At 26.9% G+C, this 16750-nt stretch overlaps 1 protein-coding gene across 1 annotated transcript in view; it reads right to left on the bottom strand.

The window, feature by feature from the left end:
• Window positions 1–16750, bottom strand: part of pea (ATP-dependent RNA helicase pea) — a 58949-nt gene that overhangs the window by 20532 nt on the left and 21667 nt on the right. Inside the window, exons 6-14 of the mRNA XM_067283179.1 lie at window positions 15539–15616; window positions 12966–13146; window positions 12798–12896; window positions 12211–12321; window positions 5484–5684; window positions 4932–5016; window positions 4762–4862; window positions 3601–3748; window positions 1412–1593 (exon numbers count right to left, since the gene is read on the bottom strand). Coding sequence (XP_067139280.1) covers window positions 1412–1593; window positions 3601–3748; window positions 4762–4862; window positions 4932–5016; window positions 5484–5684; window positions 12211–12321; window positions 12798–12896; window positions 12966–13146; window positions 15539–15616 — 1186 coding nt within the window. The remainder of the gene's footprint in view (window positions 1–1411; window positions 1594–3600; window positions 3749–4761; window positions 4863–4931; window positions 5017–5483; window positions 5685–12210; window positions 12322–12797; window positions 12897–12965; window positions 13147–15538; window positions 15617–16750) is intronic.

Genomic DNA, 16750 nt, shown 5'->3' with positions numbered 1-16750 from the left:
AAAAGGTTTTTCACACGATTTACACTGATAACAGGTTCCAGATTTAGTGCTGATTTCACCCCCGGTGTTAAGGTGACGTTGAGTTTCTTACTAAAAGAGATATTTAAACAACAAATATATTTAAACCAACTAAAATTTTCAATTATTCAAACAATTAGACCCAAATTACATTCAAGCTGTAATAAAGCTAACTAATAAATGATTAAACTACTTAATTTGGACTAAATATAAGCAGTTGCCACAATCTTCTGTTAAATTAATAATTATAAATTAAATTAGTTTATCAATACATAAATATTCATTAATAAATTATTAATTTATATACTTATAAAATACTATGCCAAAGTAAATTAATTCTATAATTAATTTTATTTTGAACAAAATATTATTTATATTTAAATAAAATGAATGAAATAAAAATCTCATCATGATAACACTTACAGAATTTCAAACCAATATCAAATGCTAAAAATTGTTTTCTTAAACAAAAAAATTTAAATTTTATAAATAAATGTACGTACATACATTACATTACATAGAATCATCTTTCTACAGTTTCCATCTTTATGCTAAGAGTAAACTAGTTGATATTGCAACAAACTTGTCAGATGTGACATCAAACTAAATTCATGCAATCATTGTGAGTTTGTTCATCAACTTGTGATAATCATTCTACATCATAACCCTTTACAAAAAAGCAGGCTTAATTCATTTGACAACAGTTCAAGCCAGCATAGTGGATTTTTCATGCAATGGCCATGAGATAGTCATTTGCACAGAAATATTTAAGCCACTTGTTTCAGCAGAAAGTTCTGTAAACTGGGATTTTGAGTCAAAAAATTTTTTTGACTGATATAAGTTCATCATATGAGATATATAATTTATATTTTATATTGCATTAAATCAATAAAATATTTTATGCAGTGCATATTAATCAATTCTTTGTCAATACAAAACAAATAACAAGTGTAGAACAAAGTTAAAAGCAACACATTTTAATTGCTAATTTTCATCATTTTATAAACAAACATTTTCAGAGGGTAGAAGAAATGTTTATTAATCCTTCAGAACTAAATCATGAATGATACTACAGGATGCAACATCATAAGATCATTTAAAAAAAAAAAACAGTTATGCAAGAACAAAAATGTCACATGACATCCATCAAAAGCAACAGCATCAACTAGTTGGACTTAATCCTAAACAAATTTTTATGCTGCAATAAAGTAAAATAATTTCTATATATGTGACAAATTGTATATTTCAAATTATATATAAAAGAAATTTTACTTTAAAATAATACGTAAAAATGGTAATAAACATTACTAATTTTATTATTAAATATATAAAAACAAGTAATAACGATCTAAGCATTCTCATATAAAATAATAGAATGCATTAATTTTCTTACTTTAATAAGTTCATCTTTAAGTTTATATATTGGTAAACTTTGTCGCTGTTCTAAAAGTGTCATCTGAGTCTTTTTCCCATAAGATGCCTTTGTGCCTCCTGTTATATGTTTCTTCCATTCTGGAAGATCTTGGGCAGACAATCCTATACCTCTCATGTTAGCAGCAAGTGTTCGTCCTTCCGCTAAAAACAAAAATTCATAAAAATATTACTATTTAAATAATATAAATCCTTATAATAAAAATTAAAAACAAATAGATAGAGTATACACTGTATATCTATGAATTCTGCTTGTTAAGACTATCAAAACTATCAAATATTTAATTTTTCTATTTAGTTTGTTTTCTTCTGTAAGCTGTTCTTAGAATGTCTAACATAAAATAGTTTGTACTGAAAATAGCTCAAAAGGAGCTATTTCCACATACTTCTTCACAAAACAAATTCTCAGTTTTAGAATAGTTTTAATATTATACAGTATACTCAATTTTGCACAGCTTTGTTGAATTAACACTTTGCATTAATATGTAATATCAATACAAATAGTTAATTCATTAATCACAATGGTAAAGAGCTCTGTATGAGAATCTTTATCAAATGTACATTGGATGATATGTATATTTAAGAAAGTTATGAAAAAGATCAACATATTACATAATTACAAATTACTTTGCCTATTTCAATTAAATGCAAATGAATTTTTAATAAAAATATAAATCCTTCAATAATTAATTCTATTTTACTCAATACAATTTGGGAATTATTTTTTAGAAACCAGCATATCCAAAAAATTATTAGAGAGTTAAATAAGGTTGAAAAAAATGATGATTCTGAATAGAAATCCATTATTTTCAAAAGATACAAAGTATATTTTATTCTAATAAAGATTAAATATAATGAAGCATCATGCTACCATTTCAAAAGAGATAAAAAATTAAATAAAAATCTGTATAGTCAATAAACACGTACATAAGCAGAAACATTTTTTTTTTTTTTTTTTTTGTATAAACTGTCATATTTCATTACTCTCTTTGAATCTTTTTCAATCAAATAACTGAATGAGAAATAATGTAATAAAAATCATATTGTTATGAAGCAAATGAGCCAAAATGAGTTTACTGAATACTTGGAAATTTCTTTTAAATTACATTTATGAAATGCAAATCTCTTATTGTTGAAGTCATACATTTAGAAAAATAATTATTTATTCATCAATTAGAATATAGATGTATTTGACAGAATTAGTTTATTAATTATATTAAGTTTAGAGTTATAGAAGTGTTAAGTGTAGAGTTTAGAATTATATATATATATGTATATGATATTGAATTTTGAATATATATACTTATTTTCATTATTTTCATATTTCATTATTATTTTATTATAATATGCATAAGCTATATAAATAGAAATGTAATGTTCATTTGTTCCTAATAGCAAATCTCTAAAAGTTCTTCACTGATTCCTTTGAAATTCTGACACAATGTTGCATTTGAATATGGGCGTGTTTTTATATAATATAGATGTCAAAATTCCCCCTGGGAGGAAGAGGGACAGGATTAAGGCTTTTATGTCCAACAGACGGTGCTAACTCCATGAGTACGACGACCTAAGTTTGCTTTTCTGTGAGGCATTGTTTGAATGAACTAAAGCAGATCATCATCTATCTATCTATATAAATAAAAATGTAATATTCGTTTGTTCCTACCAATTCCTTTGAAATTTTGACACAACCTTGCATTCGAATACGTGTGTGTTTTTATATAATACACATGTCGAAATTCCCCCATCGGGGGAGAGGGACAGGATTAAAACTTACCTTGAAGAACTGGGCTTCTATTATACTATTTTAGATGCGGTTTTTTGTGTTTTTGATGGTGTTTTAATAGGGTACGTCAAAAGAATGTACACTAAGAAGGGATTTTTCGAAATCCCTCTGCGGGGAAAGTGTTATACATTTATAATAGATACATTTTGAGCCACAGCAACGTGTGGTGGGTACTGTTAGTAATGAATAAAAATAGAAACAAACAAAAAAAAATTAAATTTTATTCCTATAAATACTTGGCTGTGGTATGGTAATGGCTATAAAATATACAAAAATTTTCTCTGTTTTATAGAAATAGATATCATTAATATTAAATAATTCAGTATTTCTATTTTATTAGGAAAAAAAATTATTTAAAAACTAACCATCAGGCATTGGATCTATCCAATGCTTATTTAAACCTGCTGGAATAGAATCCATTTCTGCTTCTCTCTGTTGTTGTTTTTGTTCACGACGTTCTTTTGCCAGTGCAGACTGCATCATTGCTGCCTGTGCTAAGGAACCATCTGGGTTCTAAAATAAAATATACATATTTATTTTTCAATTCTTATAATAGATAGTGACGTTTTAATCCAAATTCAGAAAACTTTACTGAAACAAACACAGTAGAATTCACTTATTGTAATGACTTTGGAACTTGCATATATTGATAACATTAAGCAAAATAAGTAATTAAGATTACATGTAATGGAAATTTTGGTTTTATTGACTGTGGCATTAGACAGACATGTTAAACAATTACAAATGTATAGCTTAAAGATTTATTAATAATGATTATTATTAATATGTAAATCACTTGGTGTTGATTGCTTGATATCACCTTTAACAGCTAATGTATATTTGATAAAATGACCAGGACAGTAAGTATATACTTATAAAATTTACAAAAATTTCAATATGTTAAAAATGTGCTTACATCTTGTAATTTCTTGAGGTGTGTAGAAAGGACAAGATATTAAAAATATCTTTACATTTTGTCTATGTTGTGTTTTTTTTTTTAATGTTTTCTAAATTTTCTAAGCTATTATATAAATTGAAGTAAAATAGGCCAACAATTTAAACTATTGCACTGCACACAAATAATGAATAAAATGATTAATGTTTAAAGTGCTAATTGACTGATAACAATAATGGATAACAACTGCATGACATCAGCCACATGTTGAAACTGAAATCATAAAAAACTTCAAATGCCTATCTAACTAAAAAAAAAACAACAATTACCAAACTCTGATGAAAATAAATAAAGTTTTATATGTATATTTTAAATTAACTGTTTTGAAACCTAGTAATTTTAATAACATTAAACTGATAACCTTATCTATAACTACAATAAGCATAGTCTACTGTAATTTATTTGAGTAACAATTAAATTTATTTGTAAAAACTTCATTTGAAATTCAAACTTCATTATTTAATATTTATAATTAAATTTACTTTCAATAAATTTTCAGATAATACAAAATTCATTTAACAATTTTTTAATTTTGATGTTAAATAAATCAAGATTTTCTTTAACATTTTACCTTCATTATTCTAACAGGACTTAAATCTTGAATATTTGCTCGTCCATGTCCTCTTAAAAATGGTGGTTCTTCTTCAACAAGCTCAATTTCAATATCTTCATCTGAAAATATATTTTAAAATAAATATATCAAGAAATTTAAAATAATAATAAAAGATTTGTTAGACAAACCATCATCTTCTTCTTTAGGTAATAATCCACTTGTTTCATCAAAATCTGGCAATTCTGATTTGTCTATGCAATTAGCAGACATCATCTAGTGAAATAAAATGTAATTAAATATTTGGTAAAAATGATACTATAAATTTTTCTAATCATAGAACTTTGTTTGTATGTTATTTCAAGTTTGATCAGTAAAACAATTCACATTATTAATTTAAATCAATGCTGCCTAAACCTTTTGATAGGTGAGCCAAGATGATTTAAGTCATAAGCAAGCAGTCTACAAATATTTTGTATACTCCAAAGAAACAAAAAGTAGAGTGATTTCTAGTTTATATGTTCATGGGCCAGATTTGGCCTAGAGGATGTAGTTTGAACACCACTGGTTTAGATAATCAGTTTTCAGATTTTTAAATAGAATGACTTATAAGCTAAATGATTGTCATATTAAATCAGCATTTATTTAGCTTATAATTAAACATTTGGCTTTGAGATGTTTGTATATAGAATGACTTAATGAAAATGTGTGCATTTGAGATTGAATACAAATTTTTTATTTACTTGTTTAATTTCCCACTTCTCTGGAGAAGATATTCGTTGAATTCTTCTTCTGTTATCTACATCATCATCATCAGGTTTGGTTATAAGGGGTAAACTAGATGGTCTATCTGGATTCCGCAGTTTCTCATCTGAATCTTCTTCCACACTTTCTGATATTTGTCGTATGGGGTTCAGATCTTTACCAGTTTCTTGATCAACATCCTAAAAATATAAATATAATGATAAAAATCTAATTGTATTCAGATCTTCATTTAAAATTAGTACTGAAACTAATTAATTAATAATATGTTAAAAATGAAAATACTTTGTTACTAATATTTTTTATCATCATTTCTAGATCTATGTAAGTAAATATTTGCTACACCTTTAAATAAATTACAGACTTACATTTACAGCATACGTAAGAAGTTTAATGAGGCAGTCACCAAGAATATGGTATTTTTATAACGTTAAAGTATTGAGTTGTCAACTATGAAATATCCAATTTATTAAACAGCCTTTGATGATACATTACATGAACAGAACATATTTAATCAAGAAAATCTCCATCAGTTTCTTTAAATTTCTCCCATCTTATCATCAAATTCACAATTTGTTGCAAGTGAAGCTGCAATTGCTATTCTCTGAATGAAGGTGTTTCAAAAGCTGATGTGGAAATCCAAATGCCATCCCTCAAGACTTTGCCAATTTCTCACAGGGAGTTTTGTAATGCCTTCTGAGAACATTTCAAAACTTTTATTATTTCATGTTACATTTGCCTTAGGTTGGATTCCACAAGAGTTCAAGAAGATCTCACTATTCAGCTACGTTGGGAAGCTCCACATGGGTGATCATTGAGGCGGACATCCCCAGAACAAAATTTTGCAAATCACTAATGACACTTCTGTTCACTCTACATTCTCATAAATGTCATTGATGTTCTTTGTAGTCTGAACTGCATATGACTCTTTTTGGAATTCAAAAAAGCATCAAGTGCCTGATGTGTATTTCATGAATACTCATAGCAGACTGAATCATAAAATGAAATAATCATGCAACCAGGTAGAAAAATGGAACACTCCATCTCAATTTAGTTGTTTCCATGATACATATGAGCCCTTTATTTTGAAAGTGGCCTAAGTCCATTTTTCAAAAAAATCAAGCTAGCTATTTTAATATTTACATTTCTACGTTATCTTTTCATTTTGAAACAAATTGTAGATAATATATTTAAAATCATTAAGATTTTGTAAAACGAAAATTAGCTGGTTTAATAAAATGATAAAGATTTTTGATAAATTGATAAAGAAAGTGGCTTAAGTCCCATTTTGAAAGTTGCAAACGGATATGGCAGTAAAATTTTAAGACACGAGATTTATGCTTTATTATTAATGTAGTATTGCTCAATTAACTCAGATAATGATTTTTTAAATACTAATAATTCCATTAAATATATAATTTTAATATAATAATGTTAATTAATCCAGTTATTAATGCAGACTGAAGGAGAATAATGCGCTCTTTCTGTGTAGGTTGTGTAATTACAAAATGTACCACAGCTATGTACAGTGTTGCAGATGTTTTTAGTGTTTGAGGCCAAAAATTTTCTATATAGTAGTCCAAAGGTAGCCAATTCAAAAATTTCCTTTTTATTAATAACTTGAGATTTGATGATAAAATAAAAAAATACAACCATTCGTGCTTTTCCAGCAATAACTTTCAGCCAATTTACAGCCTTAAACTGATCGGAAATAAGGATCGCAAGACTCAAAATACATGCACACACTGTAATTTACTATATCGAGAACACTCATTTTATCTGCAATGAATTATGCAACAAATGATCTTGCCAAGACGAACTAGAAAAAATCAAGTTTTCTATGTAATATTCTTAATGGTTATTAATTTGTTATTACAAAGGATTTATCAAACTACAAATACATGAACAAAAGCATCTGCTGTACTTCATGTAGATTTGTGATTTCACTCCTTTCTTAGAGTGAACTCCTTATGTACTGTACTTCATGATTTTTTTTACCTTTATAAGGTTTTTTAGGAGGGTAAAATTATCAGGAAACTCAAGAAAAGTAGATTAGGGGTGCACAGTAGGGTTACCATTATCAATTTGCATCACATTGGTAATCTTTCGCTTGCTTGTTTGTGTTTTTATGTTAATTACAGAAATTCTACCCATGCAAATTAATACAAAAAAATTTTTGGAATGAGAAAGTGAAAACAATCTAAAAAGTACTAATTCTGATTTTGGAAATGGAAAGATAAAAAGAATCATAGAAACATATTCGTCAACAAGAGTGAAGCCAATGTTTCAGACAATTCCACAACAAAAATATCAAGAAACAAGAATAACAACACACATACTCAAAAATTACAAAAAATCGAACAGAATGCAGGAAAAAAAATATTATACTCAAAATGGAAAAATTATGCCTGCAAAGGTGTTCCAAAACAAAGATTGCCACTGTTTTCAAAGAGTTGTACAATAGAGCATCGATTATCCGACCCCCGATCAACCGTCACATCGGTTAACCGACCGCGTTCTAATCGGCAAATTGAAATGCCCGCTAGTGATGTAGCGCTACAATATTTGGCTATACCTTGGCTACTTTAAATATTATTTTTGTTAAATGTTTGCGTGTTTTAGCTGGCAACACTGGTGCGACCATGAAAGGGAGGCCAGTATTTAAATGAGGCTTAATTTATTTTAATAACGCTATCCAACTGCTGTTTTTAAAATGTGTGTGAGATTTAGCGGCAAAAAAACGAGGGTCAGCTGTGAAGCAAAAGAAAATTTTGGACTTCTTTTTCTAATGTATAGGCCTACTTTATGTAAAATATGTAACCCAAATATATTTTTTTTGTTTTATACTGTATTTTTCAATATACAGTACAGTACTGTATTTATTTTGTGCAAAATAAAGAAATAATTTTTAACGATACGATAGTGACGATTATTATTTTAAAAAAAATTTTGTCAGGCTTAACATCAATGAAAATTCAATGCGAAGTAGGTTAATAGCAATATACTAATACACTAATTACATGGGATATACTAATACACTATACTAATAATGTATTTTTTCATACTTTTCGGTTACCGTATTTTACGGACTATAAGATGCACTTTTTCCTTCGAAAAATTGCCTCCAAAATTCTAGTGCGTCTTATAGGTATTTTTTTAAAAAATTGCTTAAAAATTAAGGTGCGTCTTATAGTCTGTAAAATACGGTATACGTCTTTTCAGTTATCCGACCAACCCCAGTCTCTAATTGAGTCAGATAACCGATGCTCTACTGTATAAAATATTTCCATGCAGAAGAAAGAAAAAAGATTTTCAATAAATTTTGGAATTTGGGTGATTTTAATAAGCAAAATATATTACTTTACGAAGCTACTGAGTGCATTACTGTCAAAAGAAAATGGCTAAGAAATGGTAAAGGATTGCCAACAAACTATAGTTTTAATTATTTTTTAAATACTGCTCACAGAAAATTCCCAGTTTGTAAAAAATTCTTTTTGAATACATTTAATATAAGTAAAGGATGGTTAAAACATATTTTAAAATCTGAAAATCCAGAAAATGGCTTGGCCATGAGTGGATCATCCAGAAAAATTAACGAAAAAAAAATTCTGTTCACAATCACATTCAAAGTTTTCCTCAATTTGAATCTCACTATACTAGATCCCACAATCCTAACAGAAAATTCCTACACCCTGATCTAAATATAAAGATGTTTGGCCTATACCTGCTTAAATGTAAAGAGAATAATCAGTGGCGTAGCATGGTGTCAGCCGACCGGGGCAAAGGAAAATTTTGCCACCCCTTACTTAAGTATCTCAATTCAAAAGACTAAAATATACAGTAATTCTAAAGAACTTTTCGGCAAAGAACAATCATCATTATTGTGTATTGTACAGGTGTATTGTCTATTTATTGTGAAATTCTGCCACCCCCTAAAAGTGCCGCCTGGGGCGGGCTTTTCGCCCTGTCGCCCCCACTATGCTACGCCACTGAGAATAATACAAATGCTGTTAATGAGTGGACTTATAAAAAAATCTTTAAAGATGACTTTAATTTACATTTCCATCAGCCACGGAAGATACTTGCCAAAAATGTGAGCTTTTAAACAATAAAGTTAAGGCATTGAATAATGACGAAAAAAAGACAAACCTTATGGAGGATCATGATGCTCATTTAAGACAGGCAGAATTAGCAAGAAAATCATTAAAAAAAAGACCAAGATTTGGCATTAAATAATCCTGATCACTATTTCGGTTTTTCTTTTGATTTGCAAAAGCACTGCCTTACTCAAAGTTAACTACTTCAGTTGCATATTACAAGTCTAGTTTGTACATTTTAAATCTGGGCTTTCACAACTTCCATGACAATAATGTTTACATGTGTGTCTAGGATGAAACTGTTGTACCCAGAGGTTCACAGGAAGTAGTACCATGTATCCTAAAACATGTAACAAATCTTAGGAATGAAAAGCACATTATAGCTTACAGTGACATGTGTTCAGGACAAAACAGGAATATAAAAGTAACTTTGACATGGTTAAAAACTATCCAATCTGCCGAACATAATGTAGATGTCATTGACCATAAGTTCCTATTATCAGGGCATTCATTTCTACCTAATGATAGACTTTGGAGTTGTAGAAATGGAGTTAAGAAAAAACAATTTATTGTTTGTCCCTAAGGAATATTACAAAATCATAAAAAAATGTCAAAAAATAAGTTCATTCTAAATGAAATGAAACAAGAGGATTTCATTCAACTAAGCCTCTAGAGAACACAATTTTTAGGTTAAAAAATACTAACAGAGAAAGGGTAAATAGGTTAAAAATACGTTGGATGCGATTTTTGAGAATTGAACCATATAAAATGTTCTATAAGACATCAATGAATGATGATGCACTATTCAAAATGCTGGATTTACTACTGCATTGGGCAGACCAAGAAAGTTTAATAATATTGAGTTGACACTGACGTATGAAAAAAACAAGACCAATTGCAATGCTAAAATACAATGATTTAATGGACTAAGCATTTATTGATTAATTAAATCAAGAGTACAGAAAGCTATATGAATCCTAAGGTTAACTGTGGTTATGCTATACTACTTATACAAAATGGCGACTAATCTCAAAACTATGTTGGGTGTCTAATCTGCATATCAGAGAGAGTTTGCAAAGTTCAGCCCTGAAATACCTCTAATGGCAAGTATGCGACAATTGTGCGTGCATGGAAGCAGTAGGAGTCCTTGGTATCTTCAAACCAGTGTCTTCTCCCTTTAGCTGGATTGGGTCCACTGTATGGAAGTCCAGGAGTCAAGGTGGCACTATCACCAATTATAACTTCCTATGACGATCACCCCAAGCTTCTGGTAGCTCTCGCTTTTATCTCGTCATGAGAAAGGGGTCATGTGATTGGCAAAGGTTGACAATGACTACCACTTTTGACAGCTGTGTGTCAACTTTCCCATCACAAACGATGAACTTCAATCTGATTCTCACAAGGAGTGTTTTTTCTATCGGATTTGTTTACAATTAAATTTTCGACAACTGCATTAAATTCGCGAATTCACACATACATACAGATATATATGCAATTTCTTTGCACCTGATCAGATAGAAGATTTATATAAGTTAGTTCTTCATATCTTACTGCATTTATTGAAAGTATTGTGTTTTTTTTGTTTATATTTTTTTTATTTTTTTTTATTTTGTTATTTAATAAAAATCTAAATACTACTTGAGAAATAATCCCATTATAGCATCCAGTTATTTTTCTAGGAATTAATAATAATCATTCAACAACATTCTTTTTAAAACATTTTTTTTACTTTGTTTAATTTTCAATTATAAATATTCTATATAAAACTTTTTTATTTTTAAAAAGTTATTTAAAAAAATTAATTAGTAAATTATTCAGAAAAATTTAAAGTAATCACAGTACACAGTAACTTTGAAATATCCAAAACTTTCAATAAAAACTAAATGAAATTTTTGTCATAAGAACTGTATATATATTTATATATTCACACACACACACACTACTAGACTACTAGACAAAAATAAAAATTTGTTTCTTTTATTATTTTCAATTTACATTAATTGACATTCTATTATCAATATCAATTTCTGTTTGTATCCTTTTCTACTTTGGACTGTGTTTATTAATAGGACTTATTATACTGGTGTCATTTCTGTCATTACACCAGTGTAATAAATCTTATTAATAAACAAAGTCCAAAGTAGATAAGGATTACAAACAGAAATCAATAAAAGTAAGGACATAAAAACAAAAAAAAATTAAAATTTTATTATCTTTTATTAAAACTTTTATTCTTAAAACAGTAGTAATTAATGAAAAATTTTAGTTTATAAATTCTGACTTGCAACAATTAAACTTTTTATTGTTATATATTTGTGAATTTATACTATCTTTTTAAAATTTATAATTAAATATCTAAATCCACTTTCTTTTTTTCACAACAAATCATAATATAAGTGAACCAGAAAAATTACTGTTGTTGTTGGATTAAACAACAACAGTATTTGAATGATCCAAATGTTTTACTAAATCCAAATATAAAAAACTATACATGAAAAATCCAAATGCTATAAAACAAACTAATTCAGAGTTATTTCCTAAAATAAACTGTATTCCAAAAATAATGTAAAATGTGTAAAATAAAATATTTATCATATGTAAAATAGGTTACCTTCATTGATAAACTTGTCTTTTGACCAGTAAAAGACAACACTTTGACTTTCACTTTTTGTCCTCTTTGAACAACATCACTTACACTAGTTACTCGTCCTTCTCTTCTAAGCTGCAAATTCATTTAAATTTTATATTAACATTAAATTTTCAAACATCAATTTCAAAAATAACTATTATTTTTATAATGAAAGAAAATATTAAATTTATAACATTGAATCTATATAAATTACTTATGAAATTAAAATAATATAAGGAATAAATTATAAATTTAACTTCAATTAAAAATAAGTTGTTCTTATTTTTATAATGATATTAATTAAAACTACTTTCAAATTACAGTATAACCTATATGCATAAATGTATTCACATTTACAATTCAATATCACTTAAGACAATTGAAGACTCATAAATTGCTACAATATTAAATTATTATTTTAATACAGTTTAGGAATATTTATTATCTTGTTTGAACTAAATGCAATGGTTTGGAATACTTAGTAAAAATTTTTGTTAATATAATGTTGATGATATATGATGTGAATTTTAAAATAATCAAATCACATACTTTTATGAAATATAAAATACCTGTGAAATGTGAACAAGACCTTCCCATCTTTTTCTCAATCCTTCTAGTTGAACAAAACATCCAAACTGCATAATGTTTGTAACTTTTCCACTGTATATCTGGAAGAAAAAGTGTTTTTAATTATATCTGAAATAAATTATAAAGAGTGATAATTTAAAATAAATTACCTGACCAACCACTGGACCCAATGGTAACTGACTTTTTTTATCTTTCATATTTTCTCTTTGATCATTCTTTTCCCTTCTATCTCTAGAATGAGATCGTGATCTTGACCGACGTCGTTTTCTTGAAGGGGTTCTTGACCTGGAACGCCTTTTTTCTTTATTTGATCGGTGAGAGTGTGAATGACTAAATATAAAATTAAATTAATCATTTATAAAGTTCTGTATTCTTAATTTAATTCATTAACAAAAATATCATTTTAGGCTGTCAATACAGATATTTTAAATTAATTAATATAATCTATAAAATTGAAAAGTTTTATCTTAATTTAAATAATGTTGTTATAATATCAATTTTCAGTTTCAAAAAATTTTAATACATATATTTATTTCAACTTAAATCTAAGCTTACTCTGATCAACTAAAAAAAAAATCATAAAAATATGACACATTTTAATGATATGTTTATTTGTTTAAATCATATTTTTAATGATTATTATTCATTTTTTTAATATTAAGTATTATTATTATTATTATATCATAAGTACGACAAAACCTTTCACACTTTGTTTCTAGCAGTTTAATCACTAAGTACAAATGTTTTCAGCCAGTTTGAATGGCCTTCTTCAGGTACAATAAGGTCGGTTGGAACATTGGTTAGCAGATATTTAAATGACGTCACCGTTTACAAAGGTTTCTTCTTCTAGTGAGCTAAAGCTAATAAAGTTTAAACGATATGACATTGTTAATAATTATCTTTTGAATTTAACCAAGATGTGCGAATGACTATTGACGATAAGGTAATTGTTAAAATTGGAAAATAAAAAATGAGATAAAGTTAAAAAATGTTTGAAAGATTGCAACGGGCTTGATGAGGGTGGATTGGCCTATTTAATTTAAGGGTTTATCGAGGAGTGATTGCCGTGCGGTGGAGAGCGAGTCTGCATCTCTGCTGTTAACACAGTTCTCTTTCAGGGATCTCGTAAAGATTTCTATTGTTTCAATTGTTCTAAGCTTGTTATAATCAAGCATACGTATAATAATCTTAGCCTCTTCCCATTTGGCCATTAGATTTGAGTGCAGAGAAGTATAATTATTATATCTCTCTTCTAATTGTATTTCTTCACTCATTTCATTTTATTATTTAGCAACAAATAAAAACAATATTTTTACCATTGCTCATTATCTGGATTGTTTGTTTATTTACACATAGAACATCAAATTTACTATTAAAATATTTCATAAAATATGATTGAATAATATGTACAACATTCTTTCATTCTTTAGTCATAGGATATCATCAAATTAACAAAATGCTTTATTTATTAATATATTTCTATACTATTTTTGTTTATAAAAAACGAAAAATCAAATGCCATAAAAATTATCAAAGTATAAAAATATCTGAGTTTTCCATATGTAAAATTTATCATCAGTACATAAATTTATATATTGAATGATATACTTTAATATTTCTTTAACAAAAACATATTGACAGGAAAATTTCAAATATGTATATTTATAAAGCATTCAAAATGATGATGATGATTATGACAGAAAAATGTTTATAAAACAAATTTTACCAGTATTTATAGATAAAACATCACTTTTCTATTAGCATACAAAGAAAAAAAAATAAATGGATAATAGTTACGCTTTTTTAAACTTAGAAAAAACTAATTAACTAATTTTTATTACGTCAAAATTTATGATGCATTTATTATTAAAAATTAGCAAAAAATATATGCTTATAAAAGTAAATCATCATTTATTGATTTTGTTTCCTTTTTTTTTCTTTGTATACTAACAGAAAAATGCTATTTGTTTATGAATAAAATGTCATTTCTAATTTTATTTTGGATAAAAATTTGTAATAAATTTGGAATGAAATATATCAATAAAATAAAAAATATAAAAGGTAAAATTTAAAAACTATCTATATAGTTATTAAAAAAATTGGCACATTTAAAATTATTAATTAAACTATTATTAAAGAATAATAATAGTTTAATTAATAAATTTTAAATTTAAGACAAATCCATAAATGTTATTTTAAAACAGAAAATGGCTTTCTCAGTATCAAAATAACTTCTATAGTATACATATTTAAAATAAATCAGCCCAAAAAAATTATTTTTTCAAACCTAAAATATTACTATAAAATAAAAAATATTCTACTACATAATTCTTTCTTATTGTATTTCAACAAATAAAAAATTGTGTTTTATATCAAATTCAAACTCATTGACCAAACAGATATTTTGGATAAAATTCTACGACAAAAAGAATTACCATAATAGTAACATTTTTTATCTGATTAAATATCTTTTTCTTTTCTTTGAATTTATAGAAAAAGAGAGTGCAAATAAATTTGTTTTATTCTTAACTGGCTTTAAATCATCAAAAATAATCAGTAAATGTCAGTGACTTTAAAATTTTTAAATTGATCTTTATTGTTATTTCAACATTTAGGATTTTTATGCAAAAATTCACAATTAAAAGAATTTAGTATAATTTAATAAATTTTTAAAAAAACTTTTGTCATAATGTAAAATTTCCTTAGTTAAATTCTTACTTACTTTCTCCTATCAGGACTTCTACTTTTAGTCCTTGAACGCTTTGATCTTTTTTTCTTCTTCTTCTCTTCTTTAATGTGCCTGTTAATAAATTGATTGTAAAAATTCATTGAATTCGTTTCATTGAAATAATTCATAGAATATGTTTTTACATGGCTTTTTTCACAATCATGTTACTATATGATCCCAAAAACATTTTATTTATTTTTATTTCTTGTAAAAAACAATAAATAAAAATAAATAAATAAGTATATATATTTTATTTAATTAACCTAAAAATAACTGACAATTATCCTATACTGTTTGCATTTTCTTTTTACAAGAGATTACTTAAAATTTTACCCAGTCATGTAAAAGAATGGTTAGGAGGGATTTGTGCTTCATTTGTGTTAAGATGGTCATCCAATATGTAAATCTGCTTTGTTAGTTTGTTACATTATATAAACTTTTAACCTTTCATTTTACAACTAGTATACTTTTTATAAATTTATTGTAATGTTTTCAAAAGACATTATTTATTTTATTATGACAGTCATAAGTTTATGTTTTTTTATACTTTATATATTATTGATTCTGAGTTTTCCATTTTTTTGTATTCAACACATATTTTTCCAGTTTCTTTAACACAGAACAACTGTAATGTGTTAATATTAGTTTTAAATATTCTTCTTGGACCACTGATGGGGTTTTATTTTTAGTCTCAAAAATATAAAATACATGTTAATTTTAAATTTACAGTTATACATACAGGGTGTCCAGAGTGAGACTGACACATTTTAAATCACTGTCAAAATTCAGTGTATAAAGATAAATGTGTTTAATGCATTGCATGAGAAAGAGCAATTGCTTAAGTTTTCCCTAGAATTTATTGAACCATGTAGAGTAATAAGTTGTGGTGTTGAAGACATGATTGTCAAAATGGTGTTGACTCAAGAGAAAGCACAAACTGTATGATGGTATGCTGAGACAAATTCAGTAATGCAAGTGCAGCAAAACTCTTGTTGTGTGTTTAGAAAGGATCTTCCATATGAAACACCATCAAAGTATGGAAAAAACAGTTCCTGTTCCTGGAAAGTGTCCAATTTTGAAAGGTCAAGGAAGTGATCAGAGAGGTTTTCCAATGAACTCTAAGGAAGTCCCTTCATCATGCAGTTTGGCAACTTGAATTCCCTTCTCAACTGTTCATGATGTGATGCATTACAGACTACACTATTC

The sequence above is a fragment of the Centruroides vittatus genome, unplaced genomic scaffold (genome assembly GCF_030686945.1).
Source record: "Centruroides vittatus isolate TY-2023 unplaced genomic scaffold, ASM3068694v2 contig_979, whole genome shotgun sequence".
Lineage (NCBI taxonomy): Eukaryota > Metazoa > Arthropoda > Arachnida > Scorpiones > Buthidae > Centruroides > Centruroides vittatus.
The sequence above is the reverse complement of the archived record's forward strand: the minus strand, read 5'-3'. Positions and strand labels throughout refer to the sequence as shown.